Raw genomic sequence first — 27,008 nt, 5'->3', positions numbered from 1 at the left:
GTTGCTGATCTTTGTGTGGTCTGAAAAAAAGCATACCTTCCCTTCCAACCCATTTGTAATGTCCCTAATAACAGATATTAAAGAGCACTGTATCCAGTACAGATCCCGGAGGTACCCCCCCACTGGTTACCTAGAGCCGCCTCTGAATGTACTCCCTTTCCCACAGCACTCTTTAGCATATACTGTAAGTGAGCCTGGCGACATCTGTATATACACACACAGACAATGGCATTTATCTTCCCATTCCATCACAAATTATAACATAAACCCCACGACTGCATTGATCCTGGTGGATAAATAACACCCCCTTTTATTAATATCTTAGGGACCTGTGGGCTGCAGTTAGCACACACGCAGCATGCGGTTTCATGGACTGTAACTCGTGCCTTTTACTTTGCAGCCAGATTACGGATGTGACATAGAGAATGGCAGTGTGTGTACCTACCACCCTGAAGCTGTGCACTGTGTCAGAGGGATCTATGGCAGGTAACTTTCCTCTACTATCCCACGGGGGCATATTCTTGGTGTTTAGGAAGGATTCCTAATTGCCCTTGGTTTCTATAAGCAGCAGTCCTTCTAGCCAATGCTAATTCATCAGATGGCCTGGGGGAGCGTTGAATGAATAATGAGCTGTAAAATATTAATGTGGAGATTTATTAGGTATTCACTGTAAATGGAATACCATAAGAAACTGCTTGAGTGTCTTGTCAAAAGGAATATCCCAGCTCATGTTAAACTCCACCAACGCGCGTGATGTCCGCATGTTTACCTTTTTAAAAAAATGCTTTGGCCAAAGAGTTTAACTAAATTGCCCTTTTTCCAAGATATATATATAGGTATTTCACTGTATATTTTTGTCATATTGGATGTAGCTTTTGGCTTCTTTGTTTTTTGTTGTATACATTTAGCCATGCCCAGTAGCACCCCAACTGATACATATATTTATATTTATTATGCGGTAATTGTTGGGGGTTCTTAGAGCTTGCAGGGTATGTGTGTTTATTAACTTTGTCCAGCTGGTCTCAGCTGTTTTGGAGGTTAGTGGCTCCTCCCTCCCAGGGTTTAAGCTCACCCCTCCTCACTTTCCAAGTTAGGCTACGCTTTTATAGTGCCAGCGACGGCGACGTCAGGCTACGTCGCTGTAAAAATCAAATTGAGATGACTTCCAGCAATTACGATCTAGCCGTCGCGCTTACTATAAGCGCACGCGATGGCGGCAATGCATTTGTTTTGATGCAACGTCGCGTTGCTGTCGCCGGCTCTATAAGCGCAGCCTAAGCAGTTCTGTCATGCAGCTGTTGTGACAGATCCAAAGCGATCATTCTTCCTCTAACTATAGAGGTAAATAAGAATTTTAATCAGTTAGTGTTAGGACCTGCAATATTTGGTTATGCCTTGAAGTGGCTTGCTGGCTTAAAATGCTTTGGCCAAAGGGTTTAACTAAATTGCCCTTTTTTCAAGAGATATATAGATATTTCACTGTATATTTTTGTCATATTGGATGTAGCTTTGGGCTTCTTTGTTTTTTGTTGTATACATTTAGCCACGCCCAGTGGCATTCCAACTGATACATATATATATATATATATATATTATGTGGTAAAAAAAAAATTGGGGGGGTTAGAGCTTGCAGGTTATCTGTGTGAACATTTTAATCTTCATGCTTACAGCCCGGGAAAGGTTATAAGTACAGTACTGTAGTGTAGTGGTCAAAGTGTGATAGTACTATGGTACTGCTATGCCACTTTTTAAATTTGTCCTTCAGGAAAACAGTATTTAGGGCATTCATATTGTATAACCCTTTAAAAAAAAAAAGTTTGCTGTGTTGTTTAACAGCTGAGAACCAATACGTTTAAAGACACAAACTACTGACTTTATGGAGAAATGTGAGGAGTTACAAAACATAAAAATGTATCTTTTCCTAACACTTATGATTTATAGAGGACCTTTAGGGTCACTGTCACTGTGGAATTGGGTATTTAAATAAACAATTTCATTATTACTCTGTTATATGTTTTCTATTAATTTACAGGTATTCATTTTTTATGTGTGTCACTAAGGAGTTCCGCCATCTTGTTCACCTTTTGCATATGAATGTATCTATAGGATTGAGGTATAGGCATATGTATAGGCATATAGGACACTGTATCATATGCATTATACACTGATACTTCTCAGGCAAGAAGAGTTTATTCAGTCCCCCAAGGTGAGCAGGAGACCATGAAATACACAGTACAAGAAGATGCATCTAACAATATGTAATCAATGATTATATCTGACCTACTGTAGAGTGTATTCCTCTCTCCCTATAATCCACACCTAACATGGATTAACTACCTCTCTCCCTATAATCCACATCTAGCATGCATTACCTACCTCTCTCCCTATAATCCACACCTAACATTAATTACCTACCTCTCTCCCTATAATCCACACCTAGCATGCATTACCTACCTCTCTCCCTATAATCCACACCTAACATGGATTACCTACCTCTCTCACTATAATCCACACCTAACATGGATTACCTACCCCTCTCCCTATAATCCACACCTAACATGGATTACCTACCCCTCTCCCTATAATCCACACCTAGCATGGATTAACTACCTCTCTCCCTATAATCCACACCTAACATGGATTACCTACCTCTCTCCCTATAATCCACACGTAACATGGATTAACTACCTCTCTCCCTATAATCCACACCTAACATGGATTACCTACCTCTTTCCCTATAATCCACACCTAACATGGTTCACCTACCTCTCTCCCTATAATCCTCACCCAACATGGATTAACTACCTCTCTCCCTATAATCCACATCTAACATGGATTACCTACCTCACTCCCTATAATCCACACCTAACATGGTTCACCTACCTCTCTCTCTTTGGTTCTCTCCAGCCCTATGTATGCAGCTGGACAGCAGTGTTGCTACGATTCCAGAGGGATCCAAGTTCTCACCAGTGACTCGCTATGGGGCAGTACCCCAGATCGGGGCCATGACTGGGGATCCCCCCCATACAAGAAGCCCCCCAGGGTACCAGGCTTCTCTCACTGGCTGTACGACGTGATTAGCTTCTATTACTGCTGCCTGTGGTCGGATAACTGTCAGTATTACCTACAGCTCCGGCCGTCCAGCGACTGTCGCACGTACAAGCCACCCAAAGTTGGTAAGTAAATGGCCTGTCCGAAGTAACTGGGAGGATGTATATCTTTACAAGGTGCAAAATATACAAGGGATATTCTTCAGAGATGAACAGATCAAACACATGCATTATTACACAGTGTAACAATGCCTAGAGGAACATTCTCTGGGATGAAGGACATTCAGAATCTTAAAGAAGATTCCCTACAGGGATAAAACAGAATCTCACCCGGCGCACATGCTTCCTTTATTTAATGCTATTGACCTGTGAGTGTCCCATATGATATGGAACATTTGGGGACTGGGAATCCCATATCGACATATCGCCTCTCTAGAGGTAAAACTCATTCTTTGTGTACTGAGGAAAATGCGATTAAATGTTCTTTTTGACATTATTGGAAACTCATACTTAATGAGTTTTATATTTTAGTAACAAGTTTTTCATTAGGCCTCGGGCCGCGCTAATCCGCGCTCCTGCTCTGCCTCGCCTGCTCAAACTGGAGCCTTTTTGAGCCCTGGCGGGTGAGGCAGTGAGCGCACTTTGGGGGCAGGGCGGAGGCGAGGCGGAGGCGTGTCAGAGGCGGCATGGAGGCGTGGCGGGAGGCGGGGCTAGTCCCTCGCTCCCATTGGATGTGAGCAGTCATGTGACCGCTCCTCCGCTCCCCTGAGCGGCAAATTTTAAACTTGCTTGTCTGCTCAAAATATCTGAGCCTCCGCACGCATGCGGAAGCGTGCGGAAGCGGCTGCTAAATACGCGCTGATGACAGATGCAGGGGGTAAGTGCAGCACGGCTCAGCACGGCTCAGCATGGCTCAGCGCGGCTCAGCGCGGCTCAGCGCGGTTCAGCGCGGCTCAGCGCGGCTCAGCATGGCTCAGCGCGGGTCAGCGCGGCTCAGCACGGCTCAGCGCGGCTCAGCACGGTTCAGCGCGGTTCAGCACGGCTCAGCGCGGCTCAGCACGGCTCAGCGCGGCTCAGCACGGCTCAGCGCGGCTCCGCACAGCTCAGCACGGCTCAGCACGGCTCAGCGCGGCTCAGCGCGGCTCCGCACGGCTCAGCACGGCTCAGCGCGGCTCCGCGCGGCTCAGCGCGGCTCAGCGCGGCTCAGCGCGGCTCAGCACAGCTTACTCTACTATGTCCCAGGCCCTTAAAAATATGAAGAAATTCCAGGTCAGGATGTAGGGCATTTAGTGAGTTTTACCTTCACAACGACGATATATTAAAAGTGTCTTTAATGTATCTATCCTGATTAGGTATGAGGTAGGCCAAATAAATTGTTCAGATTTTGTGGGATCTCTAGCACACACACAAGCAAAATTAAGTAAGCATCAAAATACTACAGTATATTATAGCCCGATCATAGATGTGCCAAAAAACATTTGCTCTTCTCTTTAGATCTTTAATACCAATAAAATGAGTTGTTCCTTAGTGCTGTGATGTGCCCAGTGCTGTACATAGGAGGTTTCAGGTACAATGTCCATACCCAGAAGAGGTTACAGTATTCATTGTACCCAATCCGGCTGTAACTGCAATTCAAGTCAAGACCCCGTATCTCAGCTCGATGAATCCCGGCATAATCATTTATTGTCCTGGTAGCAAACGGACATAAAACCATTTGTTCAGGATCACAAGAAAGTTGACACTGGGTTTCGACCAGATGCCCCCATTTCAGGGGCAGTAATATTACTTTATTTTGGGTTAAGCCTCAGAGGCTTAAACTGGCAGGAGATGTGTTTTCTTTATATGTGTGTTTGGACAATTCCTCACTTCAGAAGCTGACCTGTGACCAGTATCCTGCGGGAAGTCTCCCTGTGCCCCAGGCACCAAACAGATTGTAAGCTCTATGGAGCAGGGACTCATTGTTCCTGCAAAATTCTTGCTACAGTGCTGTGTTCACTGTCAGCGCTATACAAGAAAAAACATTATTATTATTAATAATAATAATAATATTATATATAAATATCTTCAAGCACCAGTATCCAGGTGGCAACCCTACTGCTTTCAGCTTAGCATGCAGGAGTTTGGGGTACAGGATGATAAGTGCGCAAGGTGACATCAAAGTCACATTCTGTCCTCAAGTTGCTATTTGCACACCGCTTAAAAGTAAAAATAACCCAAATTCACCAAATGTCTGGGCAAGCTACCTATCTATCTGCACAAACTCCTCACCCCTACCACATGCAGCACTTATCATCTGAGATCTGACTCCAAAAGACTGTTCGTGGTCCCAAGGCTCAACAAAGTATCCGGCCGCTCCTCCTTCTCCTACCGTGCACTCCAAAACTGGAATTATCTACAGGAGACTCTCACAGCCACCACGAGTCTAAGTTCTTTCAAAACTAACCTGCTCTGTAACTGTTACATACGCCTATAACATATATTATCTCTTAATGTGCATGCAATGTCTTGTATATAATGTATAACCCTGTTCTTTTAATGTAACCGTGTCATCATAACCTCTATGCCCAGGACATGCTTGAAATCGAGATGTAACTCTCAATGTATTACTTCCTGGTTAAACATTTTAAAAAATAAAAAATTAATCGCCAAGAAACCTCTAGGACCTGTTGGCCAGTAAGGATTAGCACTGGCAAATTGTTTTCAAGCCAATAGTGCCATCTAGTGGTATGATAAGTGATTGTAGGTTGGTCAGTCACACTTTCCCGGTGATATAAACTTACTGCTTTAGAATGCAAGTATTCACTTTGGGCAGAACATCGGCCCGGCCCAGATCACATGTTCTCTGATCGCTATATGTAAGACGTGCTCGTGGTTTCACAAAATCACAACCAACTAGCATATTTAATGATGTTTTAAATATTACGTGATACCTATCGATCGAGTGTAAATAGCATTACAGTGTTGCTCTCAGCTGGGGGTAGATACTGTAATTATGAGTTTAGACCGCCCTGAATATTTGGATTTACTATACCAGTGTGCCACAAGATTATTATTGTCGTTTATTTGTAAAGTGCTAACATATTCCGTAGCGCAGTACAATGAGGGTACAGAGATGTGAATTACATAAGCAGAATGACTTACAAGTAAGGACAGACAAGCGCAAGCAGATACAGGAGGTAATGAGAGCCCTGATCCTCAGAGCTTACACTCTAGAGAAAATAAGGGGCAAAATTAAAACAAAAAAGGTAAAGTGGCTGCTTATAGCTGGACAGAGTATGCCTCAGTTTAGCCGCACTGCTGGTCCCATTAAGGTTTGGGGGTGGATAGCGTGGAGTTTGATGTCAGACTCCCAATAATGATGTTGTTTCATAAATACCATATTATTCTGCAGTTTTTTAGTTATTTAAATAAAACAAGTTAATCTACTTTGCACTGACATTTTTTATCACTGAAAATAGGATATTTTAATTCCTAGCCCTTGTGGTATGTTTCCCCTAGTACAAAGTTGAAAGAAATGTTCCCTAAAATGTTCTTTAATCTGCTGTAGCTAGAGACCGGCACATTTTTTTGACAGCTTAAAAAGCATTTTTTTCACATTTGCTGACTTGTTATAGTTTAAAAAAGCCACTACTAGTTTTTATTAAAAAATGTGACTATTAGAAAATATGGAAAAGTATCTACTTGAAAATTCAGATGATTCTTTTTTAATATAAAAGTATTCACTATCACAAATATCAGATTTATTTAATGAATGTAAATTGAATTGACACAACCACTGATCTCTGGCTGTAACTCTGATTATCTGCTCACTGATGCCGCTGTTGCTTTATCCACTGATTTTATAGCCTCCGCATTTGGGGATCCTCACTTTATCACCATCGATGGGACCAATTTCACCTTCAAGGGGAGAGGAGAGTACACACTGGTCACCTCTACCCACCAATCCCTGACCATTCAGGGCCGAACACAGCCTGCTACATTTGCAAATGGTACGTACTGTATGGTCAGTAAAGGACCAGTAGTGTATAGGATAATGTGTTCCAGGGTTGCCAGGTGGCTTCTCCAAAAACACTGGACACAATGGAAGGTTTGACGTGGTTGAGAGACCCACACCTCACTCCATGCGGTTTCCTCCTCTCCTTGGCCCCACCCCCAGACTCCTGACACGTCCTCCTGATTGGCTGCTGTTGGGTAATGCAGCCAATCAGGATGGAGGTAGCTGCCCAGCCCCCTAGAAACAGCCCTGCTCTCTCCCTGCTCAGGGAAATCCTGCAGCCCCCCAAGCAGGTCAGGTCACTATGTCCAGAGAGGTAATACTGGTATACACTTACACGCCCAGAGAGGTAATACCGGTATACACTTACACGCCCAGAGAGGTAATACCGGTATACACATACACGCCAGAGAGGTAATACCGGTATACACATACACGCCCAGAGAGGTAATACCGGTATACACATACACGCCCAGAGAGGTAATACCGGTATACACATACACGCCCAGACAGGTAATACCGGTATACACATACACGCCCAGAGAGGTAATACCGGTATACACATACACGCCCAGAGAGGTAATACCGGTATCACATACACGCCCAGAGAGGTAATACCGGTATACACATACACGCCCAGAGAGGTAATACCGATATACACATACACACCCAGAGAGGTAATACCGGTATACACATACACGCCCAGAGAGATAATACCGGTATACACACACACGCCCAGAGAGGTAATACCGGTATATACACACACGCCCAGAGAGGTAATACCGGTATACACATACACGTCCAGAGGGGTAATACCGGTATACACATACACACCCAGAGAGGTAATACCGGTATACACATACACGCCCAGAGGGGTAATACCGCTATACACACACACGCCCAGAGAGGTAATACCGGTATACACATACACGCCCAGAGAGGTAATACCGGTATCACATACACGCCCAGAGAGGTAATACCGGTATACACATACACGCCCAGAGAGGTAATACCGATATACACATACACGCCCAGAGAGGTAATACCGGTATACATGTACATGCCCAGAGAGGTAATACCGATATACACATACACGCCCAGAGAGGTAATACCGGTATACACGTACATGCCCAGAGAGGTAATACCGGTATACACATACATGCCCAGAGAGGTAATACCGGTATACACATACACGCCCAGAGAGGTAATACCGCTATACACATACACGCCCAGAGAGGTAATACCAGTATACATATACACGCCCAGAGAGGTAATACCGGTATACACATACACGCCCAGAGAGGTAATACCGGTATACAAATACACACCCAGAGAGGTAATACCATTATACACATACACGCCCAGAGAGGTAATACCGGTATACACATACACGCCCAGAGAGGTAATACCGGTATACACATACACGCCCAGAGAGGTAATACCGGTATACACGTACACGCCCAGAGAGGTAATACCGGTATACACATACAGGCCCAGAGAGGTAATGCCGGTATACACATACACGCCCAGAGGGGTAATACCGGTATACACATACACACCCAGAGAGGTAATACCGGTATACACATGCAGGCCCAGAGAGGTAATACCGGTATACACATACACGCACAGAGAGGTAATACCGGTATACACATACACGCCCAGAGAGGTAATACCGGAATACACATACACGCCCAGAGAGGTAATACAGGCATACCCCGCTTTAAGTACACTCACTTTAAGTACACTCGCGAGTAAGTACATATCGCCCAATAGGCAAACGGCAGCTCACGCATGCGCCTGTCATTACGTCCTGAACAGCAATACCGGCTCCCTACCTGTACCGAAGCTGTGCGCAAGCAGGGAGACTATAGAGCCTGTTACAAATGCGTTATTTACATCAGTTATGCATGTATATGACGATTGCAGTACAGTACATGCATCGATAAGTGGGAAAAGGTAGTGCTTCACTTTAAGTACATTTTCGCTTTACATACATGCTCCGGTCCCATTGCGTACGTTAATGCAGGGTATGCCTGTACTGGTATACACATACACGCACAGAGAGGTAATACCGGTATACACATACACGCCCAGAGAGGTAATACCGGAATACACATACACGCCCAGAGAGGTAATACTGGTATACACATACACGCCCAGAGAGGTAATACCGGTATACACATACACACCCAGAGAGGTAATACCGATATACACATACACGCCCAGAGAGGTAATACCGGTATACACGTACATGCCCAGAGAGGTAATACCGGTATACACATACACACCCAGAGAGGTAATACCGATATACACATACACGCCCAGAGAGGTAATACCGGTATACATGTACATGCCCAGAGAGGTAATACCGATATACACATACACGCCCAGAGAGGTAATACCGGTATACACATACACGCCCAGAGAGGTAATACCGGTATACACATACACGCCCAGAGAGGTAATACCGCTATACACATACACGCCCAGAGAGGTAATACCAGTATACATATACACGCCCAGAGAGGTAATACCGGTATACACATACATGCCCAGAGAGGTAATACCGGTGTACACATACACGCCCAGAGAGGTAATACCGGTATACACATACACGCCCAGAGGGGTAATACCGGTATACACATACACACCCAGAGAGGTAATACCGGTATACACATACACGCCCAGAGAGGTAATACCGGTATACACATACACACCCAGAGAGGTAATACCGGTATACACATACACGCCCAGAGAGGTAATACCGGTATACACATACACACCCAGAGAGGTAATACCGGTATACACATACATGTCCAGAGCGGTAATACCGGTATACACATGCACGCCCAGAGAGGTAATACCGGTATACACATACACGCCCAGAGAGGTAATACCGATATACACATACACGCCCAGAGAGGTAATACCGGTATACACATACACGCCCAGAGAGGTAATACCGGTATACACACACACGCCCAGAGAGGTAATACCGGTATATACACACACGCCCAGAGAGGTAATACCGGTATACACATACACGTCCAGAGGGGTAATACCGGTATACACATACACACCCAGAGAGGTAATACCGGTATACACATACACGCCCAGAGGGGTAATACCGCTATACACACACACGCCCAGAGAGGTAATACCGGTATACACATACACGCCCAGAGAGGTAATACCGGTATCACATACACGCCCAGAGAGGTAATACCGGTATACACATACATGCCCAGAGAGGTAATACCGATATACACATACACGCCCAGAGAGGTAATACCGGTATACATGTACATGCCCAGAGAGGTAATACCGATATACACATACACGCCCAGAGAGATAATACCGGTATACACATACACGCCCAGAGAGGTAATACCGGAATACACATACACGCCCAGAGAGGTAATACTGGTATACACATACACGCACAGAGAGGTAATACCGGTATACACATACACGCCCAGAGAGGTAATACCGGAATACACATACACGCCCAGAGAGGTAATACTGGTATACACATACACGCCCAGAGAGGTAATACCGGTATACACATACACGCCCAGAGAGGTAATACCGATATACACATACACGCCCAGAGAGGTAATACCGGTATACACTTACATGCCCAGAGAGGTAATACCGGTATACACATACACACCCAGAGAGGTAATACCGATATACACATACACGCCCAGAGAGGTAATACCGGTATACATGTACATGCCCAGAGAGGTAATACCGATATACACATACACGCCCAGAGAGGTAATACCGGTATACACATACACGCCCAGAGAGGTAATACCGGTATACACATACACGCCCAGAGAGGTAATACCGCTATACACATACACGCCCAGAGAGGTAATACCAGTATACATATACACGCCCAGAGAGGTAATACCGGTATACACATACATGCCCAGAGAGGTAATACCGGTGTACACATACACGCCCAGAGAGGTAATACCGGTATACACATACACGCCCAGAGGGGTAATACCGGTATACACATACACACCCAGAGAGGTAATACCGGTATACACATACACGCCCAGAGAGGTAATACCGGTATACACATACACACCCAGAGAGGTAATACCGGTATACACATACACGCCCAGAGAGGTAATACCGGTATAGACATACACACCCAGAGAGGTAATACCGGTATACACATACATGTCCAGAGCGGTAATACCGGTATACACATGCACGCCCAGAGAGGTAATACCGGTATACACATACACGCCCAGAGAGGTAATACCGATATACACATACACGCCCAGAGAGGTAATACCGGTATACACATACACGCCCAGAGAGGTAATACCGGTATACACATACAGGCCCAGAGGGGTAATACCGGTATACACATACACGCCCAGAGAGGTAATACCGGTATACACATACACACCCAGAGAGGTAATACCGGTATACACATACACGCCCAGAGAGGTAATACCGGTATACACATACACACCCAGAGAGGTAATACCGGTATACACATACATGTCCAGAGCGGTAATACCGGTATACACATGCACGCCCAGAGAGGTAATACCGGTATACACATACACGCCCAGAGAGGTAATACCGATATACACATACACGCCCAGAGAGGTAATACCGGTATACACATACACGCCCAGAGAGGTAATACCGGTATACACATACAGGCCCAGAGGGGTAATACCGGTATACACATACACGCCCAGAGGGGTAATACCGGTATACACATACACGCCCAGAGAGGTAATACCGGTATACACATACACGCCCAGAGGGGTAATACCGGTATACACATACACGCCCAGAGGGGTAATACCGGTATACACATACACGCCCAGAGAGGTAATACCGGTATACACATACATGCCCAGAGAAGTAATACCGGTATACACATACACGCCCAGAGAGGTAATACCGGTATACACATACACGCCCAGAGGGGTAATACCGGTATACACATACACGCCCAGAGGGGTAATACCGGTATACACATACATGCCCAGAGAGGTAATACCGGTATACACATACATGCCCAGAGAAGTAATACCGGTATACACATACACGCCCAGAGAGGTAATACCGGTATACACATACACGCCCAGACAGGTAATACCGGTATACACATACACGCCCAGAGAGGTAATACCGGTATACACATACACGCCCAGAGAGGTAATACCGGTATCACATACACGCCCAGAGAGGTAATACCGGTATACACATACACGCCCAGAGAGGTAATACCGATATACACATACACACCCAGAGAGGTAATACCGGTATACACATACACGCCCAGAGAGTTAATACCGGTATACACACACACGCCCAGAGAGGTAATACCGGTATATACACACACGCCCAGAGAGGTAATACCGGTATACACATACACGTCCAGAGGGGTAATACCGGTATACACATACACGCCCAGAGAGGTAATACCGGTATACACATACACGCCCAGAGGGGTAATACCGCTATACACACACACGCCCAGAGAGGTAATACCGGTATACACACACACGCCCAGAGAGGTAATACCGGTATATACACACACGCCCAGAGAGGTAATACCGGTATACACATACACGTCCAGAGGGGTAATACCGGTATACACATACACGCCCAGAGAGGTAATACCGGTATACACATACACGCCCAGAGGGGTAATACCGCTATACACACACACGCCCAGAGAGGTAATAGCGGTATACACATACACGCCCAGAGAGGTAATACCGTTATCACATACACGCCCAGATAGGTAATACCGGTATACACATACACGCCCAGAGAGGTAATACCGATATACACATACACGCCCAGAGAGGTAATACCGGTATACATGTACATGCCCAGAGAGGTAATACCGATATACACATACACGCCCAGAGAGGTAATACCGGTATACACGTACATGCCCAGAGAGGTAATACCGGTATACACATACACGCCCAGAGAGGTAATACCGGTATACACATACACGCCCAGAGAGGTAATACCGCTATACACATACACGCCCAGAGAGGTAATACCAGTATACATATACACGCCCAGAGAGGTAATACCGGTATACACATACACGCCCAGAGAGGTAATACCGGTATACAAATACACACCCAGAGAGGTAATACCAGTATACACATACACGCCCAGAGAGGTAATACCGGTATACACATACACGCCCAGAGAGGTAATACCGGTATACACATACACGCCCAGAGAGGTAATACCGGTATACACGTACACGCCCAGAGAGGTAATACCGGTATACACATACAGGCCCAGAGAGGTAATGCCGGTATACACATACACGCCCAGAGGGGTAATACCGGTATACACATACACACCCAGAGAGGTAATACCGGTATACACATACACGCCCAGAGAGGTAATACCGGTATACACATACACACCCAGAGAGGTAATACCGGTATACACATACACGCCCAGAGAGGTAATACCGGTATACACATACACACCCAGAGAGGTAATACCGGTATACACATACATGTCCAGAGCGGTAATACCGGTATACACATGCACGCCCAGAGAGGTAATACCGGTATACACATACACGCCCAGAGAGGTAATACCGATATACACATACACGCCCAGAGAGGTAATATCGGTATACACATACACGCCAAGAGATGTAATACCGGTATACACATACAGGCCCAGAGGGGTAATACCGGTATACACATACACGCCCAGAGGGGTAATACCGGTATACACATACACGCCCAGAGAGGTAATACCAGTATACACATACACGCCCAGAGAGATAATACCGGTATACACATACACGCCCAGAGGGGTAATACTGGTATACACATACACGCCCAGAGGGGTAATACCGGTATACACATACACGCCCAGAGAGGTAATACCGGTATACACGTACACACCCAGAGAGGAAATACCGGTATACACATACACGCCCAGAGGGGTAATACCGGTATACACATACACGCCCAGAGGGGTAATACCGGTATACACATACACGCCCAGAGGGGTAATACCGGTATACACATACACGCCCAGAGGGGTAATACCGGTATACACATACACGCCCAGAGGGGTAATACCGGTATACACATACATGCCCAGAGAGGTAATACCGGTATACACATACACGCCCAGAGAAGTAATACCGGTATACACATACACGCCCAGAGAGGTAATACCGGTATACACATACACGCCCAGAGAGGTAATACCGGTATACACATACACGCCCAGAGAGGTAATACCGGTATCACATACACGCCCAGAGAGGTAATACCGGTATACACATACACGCCCAGAGAGGTAATACCGGTATACACATACAGGCCCAGAGAGGTAATACCGGTATACACATACACGCCCAGAGAGGTAATACCGGTATACACATACACGCCCAGAGAGGTAATACCGGTATACACATACACGCCCAGAGAGGTAATACCGATATACACATACACACCCAGAGAGGTAATACCGGTATACACATACACGCCCAGAGAGGTAATACCGGTATACACATACACGCCCAGAGAGGTAATACCGGTATACACATACACGTCCAGAGGGGTAATACCGGTATACACATACACGCCCAGAGAGGTAATACCGGTATACACGTACACGCCCAGAGAGGTAATACCGGTATACACATACACACCCAGAGAGATAATACCGGTATACACATACACGCCCAGAGAGGTAATACCGGTATACACATACACGCCCAGAGACGTAATACCTGTATACACACACACGCCCAGAGAGGTAATACCGGTATACACATACAGGCCCAGAGAGGTAATGCCGGTATACACATACACGCCCAGAGGGGTAATACCGGTATACACATACACACCCAGAGAGGTAATACCGGTATACACATGCAGGCACAGAGAGGTAATACCGGTATACACATACACGCACAGAGAGGTAATACCGGTATACACATACACGCCCAGAGAGGTAATACCGGAATACACATACACGCCCAGAGAGGTAATACTGGTATACACATACACGCACAGAGAGGTAATACCGGTATACACATACACGCCCAGAGAGGTAATACCGGAATACACATACACGCCCAGAGAGGTAATACCGGTATACACATACACGTCCAGAGGGGTAATACCGGTATACACATACACGCCCAGAGAGGTAATACCGGTATACACATACACGCCCAGAGGGGTAATACCGCTATACACACACACGCCCAGAGAGGTAATACCGGTATACACATACACGCCCAGAGAGGTAATACCGTTATCACATACACGCCCAGAGAGGTAATACCGGTATACACATACACGCCCAGAGAGGTAATACCGATATACACATACACGCCCAGAGAGGTAATACCGGTATACATGTACATGCCCAGAGAGGTAATACCGATATACACATACACGCCCAGAGAGGTAATACCGGTATACACGTACATGCCCAGAGAGGTAATACCGGTATACACATACACGCCCAGAGAGGTAATACCGGTATACACATACACGCCCAGAGAGGTAATACCGCTATACACATACACGCCCAGAGAGGTAATACCAGTATACATATACACGCCCAGAGAGGTAATACCGGTATACACATACACGCCCAGAGAGGTAATACCGGTATACACATACACGCCGAGAGAGGTAATACCGGTATACAAATACACACCCAGAGAGGTAATACCAGTATACACATACACGCCCAGAGAGGTAATACCGGTATACACATACACGCCCAGAGAGGTAATACCGGTATACACATACACGCCCAGAGAGGTAATACCGGTATACACGTACACGCCCAGAGAGGTAATACCGGTATACACATACAGGCCCAGAGAGGTAATGCCGGTATAAACATACACGCCCAGAGGGGTAATACCGGTATACACATACACACCCAGAGAGGTAATACCGGTATACACATACACGCCCAGAGAGGTAATACCGGTATACACATACACACCCAAAGAGGTAATACCGGTATACACATACACGCCCAGAGAGGTAATACCGGTATACACATACACACCCAGAGAGGTAATACCGGTATACACATACATGTCCAGAGCGGTAATACCGGTATACACATGCACGCCCAGAGAGGTAATACCGGTATACACATACACGCCCAGAGAGGTAATACCGATATACACATACACGCCCAGAGAGGTAATATCGGTATACACATACACGCCAAGAGATGTAATACCGGTATACACATACAGGCCCAGAGGGGTAATACCGGTATACACATACACGCCCAGAGGGGTAATACCGGTATACACATACACGCCCAGAGAGGTAATACCAGTATACACATACACGCCCAGAGAGATAATACCGGTATACACATACACGCCCAGAGGGGTAATACTGGTATACATATACACGCCCAGAGGGGTAATACCGGTATACACATTCACGCCCAGAGAGGTAATACCGGTATACACGTACACACCCAGAGAGGAAATACCGGTATACACATACACGCCCAGAGGGGTAATACCGGTATACACATACACGCCCAGAGGGGTAATGCCGGTATACACATACACGCCCAGAGGGGTAATACCGGTATACACATACACGCCCAGAGGGGTAATACCGGTATACACATACACGCCCAGAGGGGTAATACCGGTATACACATACACTGGCGACACATTTAATTGCACTGCGGCCAGATCCGCAAGCCGGGAGATTTCCCGGCTTGCTAGTGGCCGCCCCTCGGCGTGCCGCGCGTCATAGACGCGCGGTCACGCGTCTTCGGGAGCGTGCGCCCCCTGCACGCGCGTCCAGGGGCTCCCCGAGGGAGCCCTGGTGTCCCGCGATCGCGGGACAGCGGCAGGGGGTTCCGGGGGACCCGGCGGACCCGGCAGCGGGAGGGAGAGCGCCCCGATCGGAGGGCGCTCTTCCGCTGCTTCGGCGCGCGCCCGTCACACTCGGGCGCGCGCCAGGCTACTGCTGCGGCACAGAACGGGCAAATGCTCGAATAAACTGTGCCGCAGCAGTACATGCACAGAGAGGTAATACCGGTATACACATACACGCCCAGAGAAGTAATACCGGTATACACATACACGCCCAGAGAGGTAATACCGGTATACACATACACGCCCAGAGAGGTAATACCGGTATACACATACACGCCCAGAGAGGTAATACCGGTATCACATACACGCCCAGAGAGGTAATACCGGTATACACATACACGCCCAGAGAGGTAATACCGGTATACACATACACGCCCAGAGAGGTAATACCGGTATACACATACACGCCCAGAGAGGTAATACCGGTATACACATACACGCCCAGAGAGGTAATACCGGTATACACATACACGCCCAGAGATGTAATACCGGTATACACATACACGTCCAGAGGGGTAATACCGGTATACACATACACGCCCAGAGAGGTAATACCGGTATACGCGTACACGCCCAGAGAGGTAATACCGGTATACACATACACACCCAGAGAGATAATACCGGTATACACATACACGCCCAGAGAGGTAATACCGGTATACACATACACGCCCAGAGAGGTAATACCGGTATACACATACACGCCCAGAGACGTAATACCTGTATACACACACACGCCCAGAGAGGTAATACCGGTATATACACACACGCCCAGAGAGGTAATACCGGTATACACATACACGTCCAGAGGGGTAATACCGGTATACACATACACGCCCAGAGAGGTAATACCGGTATACACGTACACGCCCAGAGAGGTAATACCGGTATACACATAGACACCCAGAGAGGTAATACCGGTATACACATACACGCCCAGAGATGTAATACCGGTATACACATACACGCCCAGAGAGATAATACCGGTATATACGTACACGCCCAGAGAGATAATACCTGTATACACATACACGCCCAGAGATGTAATACCGGTATACACATACACACCCAGAGAGATAATACCGGTATACACATACACGCCCGAGAGGTAATACCGGTATACACATACACGCCCAGAGAGGTAATACCGGTATACACATACACGCCCAGAGAGGTAATACCTGTATACACACACACGCCCAGAGAGGTAATACCGGTATATACACACATGCCCAGAGAGGTAATACCGGTATACACATACACGTCCAGAGGGGTAATACCGGTATACACATACACGCCCAGAGAGGTAATACCGGTATACACGTACACGCCCAGAGAGGTAATACCGGTATACACATACACACCCAGAGAGGTAATACCGGTATACACATACACGCCCAGAGAGGTAATACCGGTATACACATACACGCCCAGAGAGGTAATACCGGTATACACATACACGCCCAGAGGGGTAATACCGGTATACACATACACGCCCAGAGGGGTAATACCGGTATACACATACACGCCCAGAGGGGTAATACCGGTATACACATACACGCCCAGAGGGGTAATACCGGTATACACATACATGCCCAGAGAGGTAATACCGGTATACACATACACGCCCAGAGAAGTAATACCGGTATACACATACACGCCCAGAGAGGTAATACCGGTATACACATACACGCCCAGACAGGTAATACCGGTATACACATTCACGCCCAGAGAGGTAATACCGGTATACACATACACGCCCAGAGAGGTAATACCGGTATCACATACACGCCCAGAGAGGTAATACCGGTATACACATACACGCCCAGAGAGGTAATACCGATATACACATACACACCCAGAGAGGTAATACCGGTATACACATACACGCCCAGAGAGTTAATACCGGTATACACACACACGCCCAGAGAGGTAATACCGGTATATACACACACGCCCAGAGAGGTAATACCGGTATACACATACACGTCCAGAGGCGTAATACCGGTATACACATACACGCCCAGAGAGGTAATACCGGTATACACATACACGCCCAGAGGGGTAATACCGCTATACACACACACGCCCAGAGAGGTAATACCGGTATACACATACACGCCCAGAGAGGTAATACCGTTATCACATACACGCCCAGAGAGGTAATACCGGTATACACATACACGCCCAGAGAGGTAATACCGATATACACATACACGCCCAGAGAGGTAATACCGGTATACACGTACATGCCCAGAGAGGTAATACCGGTATACACATACACGCCCAGAGAGGTAATACCGGTATACACATACACGCCCAGAGAGGTAATACCGCTATACACATACACGCCCAGAGAGGTAATACCGGTATACACATACATGTCCAGAGCGGTAATACCGGTATACACATGCACGCCCAGAGAGGTAATACCGGTATACACATACACGCCCAGAGAGGTAATACCGATATACACATACACGCCCAGAGAGGTAATATCGGTATACACATACACGCCAAGAGATGTAATACCGGTATATACATACAGGCCCAGAGAGGTAATACCAGTATACACATACACGCCCAGAGAGATAATACCGGTATACACATACACGCCCAGAGGGGTAATACTGGCATACACATACATGCCCAGAGGGGTAATACCGGTATACACATACACGCCCAGAGAGGTAATACCGGTATACACGTACACACCCAGAGAGGTAATACCGGTATACACATACACGCCCAGAGGGGTAATACCGGTATACACATACACGCCCAGAGGGGTAATACCGGTATACACATACATGCCAAGAGATGTAATACCGGTATACACATACAGGCCCAGAGAGGTAATACCAGTATACACATACACGCCCAGAGAGATAATACCGGTATACACATACACGCCCAGAGGGGTAATACTGGTATACACATACACGCCCAGAGGGGTAATACCGGTATACACATACACGCCCAGAGAGGTAATACCGGTATACACGTACACACCCAGAGAGGTAATACCGGTATACACATACACGCCCAGAGGGGTAATACCGGTATACACATACACGCCCAGAGGGGTAATACCGGTATACACATACACGCCCAGAGGGGTAATACCGGTATACACATACACGCCCAGAGGGGTAATACCGGTATACACATACACGCCCAGAGGGGTAATACCGGTATACACATACATGCCCAGAGAGGTAATACCGGTATACACATACACGCCCAGAGAAGTAATACCGGTATACACATACACGCCCAGAGAGGTAATACCGGTATACACATACACGCCCAGAGAGGTAATACCGGTATACACATACACGCCCAGAGAGGTAATACCGGTATCACATACACGCCCAGAGAGGTAATACCGGTATACACATACACGCCCAGAGAGGTAATACCGGTATACACATACACGCCCAGAGAGGTAATACCGGTATACACATACACGCCCAGAGAGGTAATACCGGTATACACATACACGCCCAGAGAGGTAATACCGGTATACACATACACGCCCAGAGAGGTAATACCGATATACACATACACACCCAGAGAGGTAATACCGGTATACACATACACGCCCAGAGAGGTAATGCCGGTATACACATACACGTCCAGAGGGGTAATACCGGTATACACATACACGCCCAGAGAGGTAATACCGGTATACACGTACACGCCCAGAGAGGTAATACCGGTATACACATACACACCCAGAGAGATAATACCGGTATACACATACACGCCCAGAGAGGTAATACCGGTATACACATACACGCCCAGAGAGGTAATACCTGTATACACACACACGCCCAGAGAGGTAATACCGGTATATACACACACGCCCAGAGAGGTAATACCGGTATACACATACACGTCCAGAGGGGTAATACCGGTATACACATACACGCCCAGAGAGGTAATACCGGTATACACGTACACGCCCAGAGAGGTAAAACCGGTATACACATACACACCCAGAGAGGTAATACCGGTATACACATACACGCCCAGAGATGTAATACCGGTATACACATACACGCCCAGAGAGATAATACCGGTATATACGTACACGCCCAGAGAGATAATACCTGTATACACATACACGCCCAGAGATGTAATACCGGTATACACATACACACCCAGAGAGATAATACCGGTATACACATACACGCCCAGAGAGGTAATACCGGTATACACATACACGCCCAGAGAGGTAATACCGGTATACACATACACGCCCAGAGAGGTAACACCGGTATACACATACACGCCCAGATAGGTAATACCGGTATACACATACACACCCAGAGAGGTAATACCGGTATACACATACACGCCCAGAGAGGTAATACCGGTATACACATACACGCCCAGAGAGGTAATACCGGTATACACATACACGCCCAGAGAGGTAATACCGGTATACACATACACGCCCAGAGGGGTAATACCGGTATACACATACACGCCCAGAGAGGTAATACCGGTATACACATACACGCCCAGAGAGGTAATACCGGTATACACATACACGTCCAGAGAGTTAATACCGGTATACACATACACGCCCAGAGAGGTAATACCGGTATACACATACACTCCCAGAGAGGTAATACCGGTATACACATACACGCCCAGAGAGGTAATACCGGTATACACATACACACCCAGAGAGGTAATACTGGTATACACATACACGCCCAGAGAGGTAATACCGGTATACACATACAACCCCAGAGAGATAATACCGGTATACACATACACTCCCAGAGAGGTAATACCGGTATACACATACACTCCCAGAGAGGTAATACCGGTATACACATACACGCCCAGAGAGGTAATACCGGTATACACATACACCCCCAGAGAGGTAATATCGGTATACACATACACGCCCAGAGAGGTAATACCGGTATACACATACACGCCCAGAGAGGTAATACCGGTATACACATACACGCCCAGAGAGGTAATACCGGTATACACATACACGCCCAGAGGGGTAATACCGGTATACACATACATGTCCAGTATTACCTCACAGTTTTTACGGGCAGTGTCCAAATGAAAGGGCTGTCCGGTTCCATACTGGACATCTGGCAAACCTACGTGCTGCACTTTTGTAGACAGAGAGGAAACACTTAACTGACAAATCCTCCCACGTTCAGACCCCCCAAAGGTGAGGAATTCACGCCCAATTTGTAAGGAAACAAAAGTAGCAAAGTCCTCTCTGGTTACATTGGTTGAAGTAAAGTTCCTTCTGTTACCCATCAGATAGTAGGGATTGTATCTTTGAGCGTTTGTATACATGAGCTGTTTTTCCTTTAACTGAAGGATCTGCCATGTCGGTAACTGGTTTCTCCTCTGTGGCCATGCTGGAGGGTCCATCGGATGTGATAGAGGTGCGTCTATCGGCACTGTCACCGGCACTGGAGATCCTGGTGAACCAGGAAGTGCTCAGCTCTCATCGTAGCTGGATAGACCTAAGAGGTGAGTTGACCAGTGGGTGAATTAGCTCCATCTTTTCTCTATTAGGAATAAACAGGGAAACGGTGATGTAGGGTCTAAAGCAGCAAACCCACCTCTGAGAAGAACCCACCTCTGAGAAGATCACCCTCAGTGGCGGATTTGCAAATTATCCACCCATTGCCACTTACCTTGGTGCGCCTTCCACCGCGTTGTCAGATGGCGGCGTGTTGCCACTGCAATGTGATGTCACACTGCATCATTTCCATGGCAATGCGACGCCATGTGACGTTGCAGCGTCATTTGATGCCACGATGCTGAAGTATGAGGGCGGCACGAAGGAGAAGGTAAGAACTGTACATTGGCCCCATGCTCTCACCCGATAATCAGTGGGGAAGAGAGTGGGGCCCCTGTATATGGTGGTGGGGGGGGGGGGGCATTTGCCGGCCAAAAATCTTGCCGCCCTAAGCCCGGGCCTACTGTGAAGTCCGCCACGGGTCACCCTCCTCTATCATCTCTGGAAGAGCCACGGGTCACCCTCCTCTATCATCTCTGGAAGAGCCACGGGTCACCCTCCTCTATCATCTCTGGAAGAGCCACGGGTCACCCTCCTCTATCATCTCTGGAAGAGCCACGGGTCACCCTCCTCTATCACCTCTGGAAGAGCCACGGGTCACCCTCCTCTATCATCTCTGGAAGAGCCACGGGTCACCCTCCTCTATCACCTCTGGAAGAGCCACGGTTTGGTAACACCTGTACACCACCTTATAATAGAGCAGAATAGGTAGAGTAGTGTACAGCTCGGCTAAAGTGAACGTTAACTGAAGGACGTTAGCAAGAGCGGAAAGTCTAAGGACCACATGAGGGGCCTCCAGCCCCACTCCGGCCGCTTTCCCCCCCTGCTAACGCCTTACTAGTAATTGCTTAGGCAGAGAAGTGCAGGTTTTCACACGGAAAGGTAATGTAAATAGAAATGTTACAGATGTTATAGATGTTTGCAAAATGTTGTACTATAGTCATTTGTAAGTCTTTAAATGCATCTAAAATGACATTACAATAAGCGTGTGGCCCTTCTACAGAAATGTGTTGTGATCTGGCCCCTTTGGAGAACTCGTTGAAGAGCCCTGATGCACACTATACAGAGAGTATACAGAGATAAAACCTCAGTCTCTTCTTTATGTGCACGGTCTGACAGTATACCTACTGTACGTAATATGCCTGGAACAGTACACACACGGGTTTGGAAGCTCTGTGTACATTATTAGGTCTAAGAACAAATACCTTCTACTGTATTAACAGATATTGCAGCCTACGATTGACAAACATACATTAAAATGATAGCATTCTGACCTACAGTAACCAGCCCGATTATTTCCAGTCTTCGGTTCTATACGCCCCTAGTTTTATTTCGTCTACCTTCAATGCAAGAATTTCCTATTTTTATTCATCTCTATTTGTGCTGCAATATTTTCCTCTTTCCCCTATACTAAGACTGTTCTATGTATTAATAAACTATCCGTGATTACCAGTGGTCATCTTGTACTTTACTTATAATGTCTCCATCTAAAAAATGACCCCTTGCTTTAAAATCATTTGAAACACATTTTGGCATGTAATCTGCACCCCTCTTCCCATCTGTAGGAGACGGGTGCAGAGGTATAACCAGGGAGACATAGATTTGGGGGAAATAAACCCTGGCTGTTATTTAGCCCGTATATTCCAAAAACAACACAGGTTTAAAGCAGCATACTAATAGCAAACAGCCTATCCCTGTGTAATCTGCCGTGCTGGGAGGAGAGGCCTCTTACCAACCTCTGACCCCAAAGAGATACCTGTAAGAAGGGGCTCTGTAAATCGGTCTGGGTTGGTGTCCGGGGAGAGCACCCTCTGGCAGGTTCCAGGGTCCGCAGTGTCCTGGAAAAAAGGGTCTGGTTCCGTTGTATCTCTATGGCAGAGAATTCGCTCCGTGCTAGAGAGCCCCATGCAGTTTCTGCAGCACCGTCCCTCAGTGCTGGAGATCCCCATGCAGTTTGTGCAGCACAGTCCCTCAGTGCTAGAGATCCATGCAGCTTGTGCAGCCCAGTCCCTCAGTGCTAGAGATCCCCATGCAGTTTGTGCAGCACAGTCCCTCAGTGCTAGAGATCCATGCAGCTTGTGCAGCCCAGTCCCTCAGTGCTAGAGAGCCCCATGCAGTTTGTGCAGCACAGTCCCTCAGTGCTAGAGATCCCCATGCAGTTTGTGCAGCACAGTCCCTCAGTGCTAGAGATCCCCATGCAGTTGGTGCAGCACTGTCCCTCAGTGCTAGAGATCCCCATGCAGTTTGTGCAGCACAGTCCCTCGGTGCTAGAGATCCCCATGCAGTTTGTGCAGCACAGTCCCTCAGTGCTAGCGATCCCCATGCAGTTTGTGCAGCACAGTCCCTCAGTGCTAGAGATCCCCATGCAGTTTGTGCAGCACATTCCCTCTGTGCTAGAGATCCCCATGCAGTTTGTGCAGCACAGTCCCTCAGTGCTAGAGAGCCCCATGCAGTTTGTGCAGCACAGTCCCACAGTGCTAGAGATCCCCATGCAGTTTGTGCAGCACATTCCCTCTGTGCTAGAGATCCCCATGCAGTTTGTGCAGCACAGTCCCTCAGTGCTAGAGATCCCCATGCAGTTTGTGCAGCACATTCCCTCTGTGCTAGAGATCCCCATGCAGTTTGTGCAGCACAGTCCCTCAGTGCTAGAGAGCCCCATGCAGTTTGTGCAGCACAGTCCCTCTGTGCTAGCGATCCCCATGCAGTTTGTGCAGCACAGTCCCTCAGTGCTAGAGATCCCCATGCAGTTTGTGCAGCCCAGTCCCTCAGTGCTAGAGATCCCCATGCAGTTTGTGCAGCACATTCCCTCTGTGCTAGAGATCCCCATGCAGTTTGTGCAGCACAGTCCCTCTGTGCTAGAGATCCCCATGCAGTTTGTGCAGCACAGTCCCACAGTGCTAGCGATCCCCATGCAGTTTGTGCAGCCCAGTCCCTCAGTGCTAGAGAGCCCCATGCAGTTTGTGCAGCCCAGTCCCTCAGTGCTAGAGATCCCCATGCAGTTTGTGCAGCACTGTCCCTCAGTGCTAGAGAGCCCCATGCAGTTTGTGCAGCACAGTCCCTCAGTGCTAGAGATCCCCATGCAGTTTGTGCAGCACAGTCCCTCAGTGCTAGAGAGCCCCATGCAGTTTGTGCAGCACAGTCCCTCAGTGCTAGAGATCCCCATGCAGTTTGTGCAGCACAGTCCCTCAGTGCTAGAGAGCCCCATGCAGTTTGTGCAGCAGTCCCTCAGTGCGCGAGCCCCATGCAGTTTGTGCAGCACAGTCCCTCAGTGCTAGAGATCCCCATGCAGTTTGTGCAGCACAGTCCCTTTGTGCTAGAGATCCATGCAGTTTTTGGAGCACAGTCCATCTGTGCTAGCAATCCCCATGCAGTTTGTGCAGCACAGTCCCTTTGTGCTAGAGATCCATGCAGTTTCTGCAGCACATTTACACCTGCCTGATGAGCCAGGCGGAGACTGGCTAATTAACTCTGGCTGAAATTAACCAGCTCCCTGCTGGACTCACCAGCTACAGACATGCTTTTGGAATACTGCCTTTTTAAAGCGGGAAAGGCCCTGTCACACCGTCTGTCCTTCCTAAAGTCATACTCCATTTCATAGATGGCGTCTCGGCAAAAAACATAGGTTCAGGAGGAAAGTGGGTTGTTGCGTGTATCTTCTGCTAATTCTATTCCTCGTGTCCCATTCTCTCTTAGGGGTATTTGTATATTCTGCCACTAACAAAAATGTGACGGTGATGTTTCCCTCTGGAGTTGGGGTGGAAGTGAGAGGAAGAGGAGGTTTTCTGAGTGTCAATGTTCTACTTCCTGAAGACTTCCTGAACCACACGCAAGGGCTTCTGGGAGTGATGAACAACAACCCAACAGATGATTTCACTTTCAGGAACGGCAGCGTCCTGCCCCCCGATGCCAGCCCCCAGCAGCTTTTCCAGTTTGGTGCAGACTGTGAGTGAAGGTCACGGCAGAGGGGGGCGCTGTTGAGTAACACAACGCTAGTTCTTTAGTGATAGTGATAACTCCCACTGACAGTGCTCATTTGCATGTCCTTACCCAGAATCCCTGGCTGCAGTGGAAGCATTGCATGCTAAGAGATAATGGGGAAAGGCAGGGGGTTGCAGAGCTGTGTGAGACGTGATTGTGCTCACACGCGGGATTTCTATTTGAAATACTGTAGTGTAATTCTCAGTCAGTAGCTGGAAGAAGCTGTACGATCCTGTACGATCCATAGCAACACGCTCTGCAGCATATTTAGGGTGATACCTCACAAGGGTTAGCAATGGACTATTATTTGTGCTAGTCGTACAGATGTAAATGGTATGTTCTAAAAAAAGAATATTTCTATGCACCAAAAAAAGGAGAACATGCGTCAAAATCAACCCCCCCCTTCCCCCCAATCACCCTTCCCCCCCCCCCCCCAATCACCCTTCTCCCCCCCCCCCCCCCCCAGGTGAACCTGGTGTAAACCCTAAA

General features: G+C 47.4%; 1 protein-coding gene across 2 annotated transcripts in view; it reads left to right on the top strand.

The window, feature by feature from the left end:
* Positions 1 to 27,008, top strand: part of SUSD2 (sushi domain containing 2) — a 170,826-nt gene that overhangs the window by 89,580 nt on the left and 54,238 nt on the right. For both annotated transcript variants that reach the window (XM_075568065.1, XM_075568066.1), the window contains exons 19-23: positions 401 to 486; positions 2,908 to 3,176; positions 6,896 to 7,039; positions 22,334 to 22,489; positions 26,235 to 26,483. In XM_075568065.1, the coding sequence (XP_075424180.1) occupies positions 401 to 486; positions 2,908 to 3,176; positions 6,896 to 7,039; positions 22,334 to 22,489; positions 26,235 to 26,483 (904 nt within the window). The remainder of the gene's footprint in view (positions 1 to 400; positions 487 to 2,907; positions 3,177 to 6,895; positions 7,040 to 22,333; positions 22,490 to 26,234; positions 26,484 to 27,008) is intronic.

Source organism: Ascaphus truei, chromosome 13 (genome assembly GCF_040206685.1).
Source record: "Ascaphus truei isolate aAscTru1 chromosome 13, aAscTru1.hap1, whole genome shotgun sequence".
NCBI lineage: Eukaryota > Metazoa > Chordata > Amphibia > Anura > Ascaphidae > Ascaphus > Ascaphus truei.
Note: the sequence above shows the minus strand (reverse complement) of the source record. Positions and strands in the feature narration are given on the sequence as shown.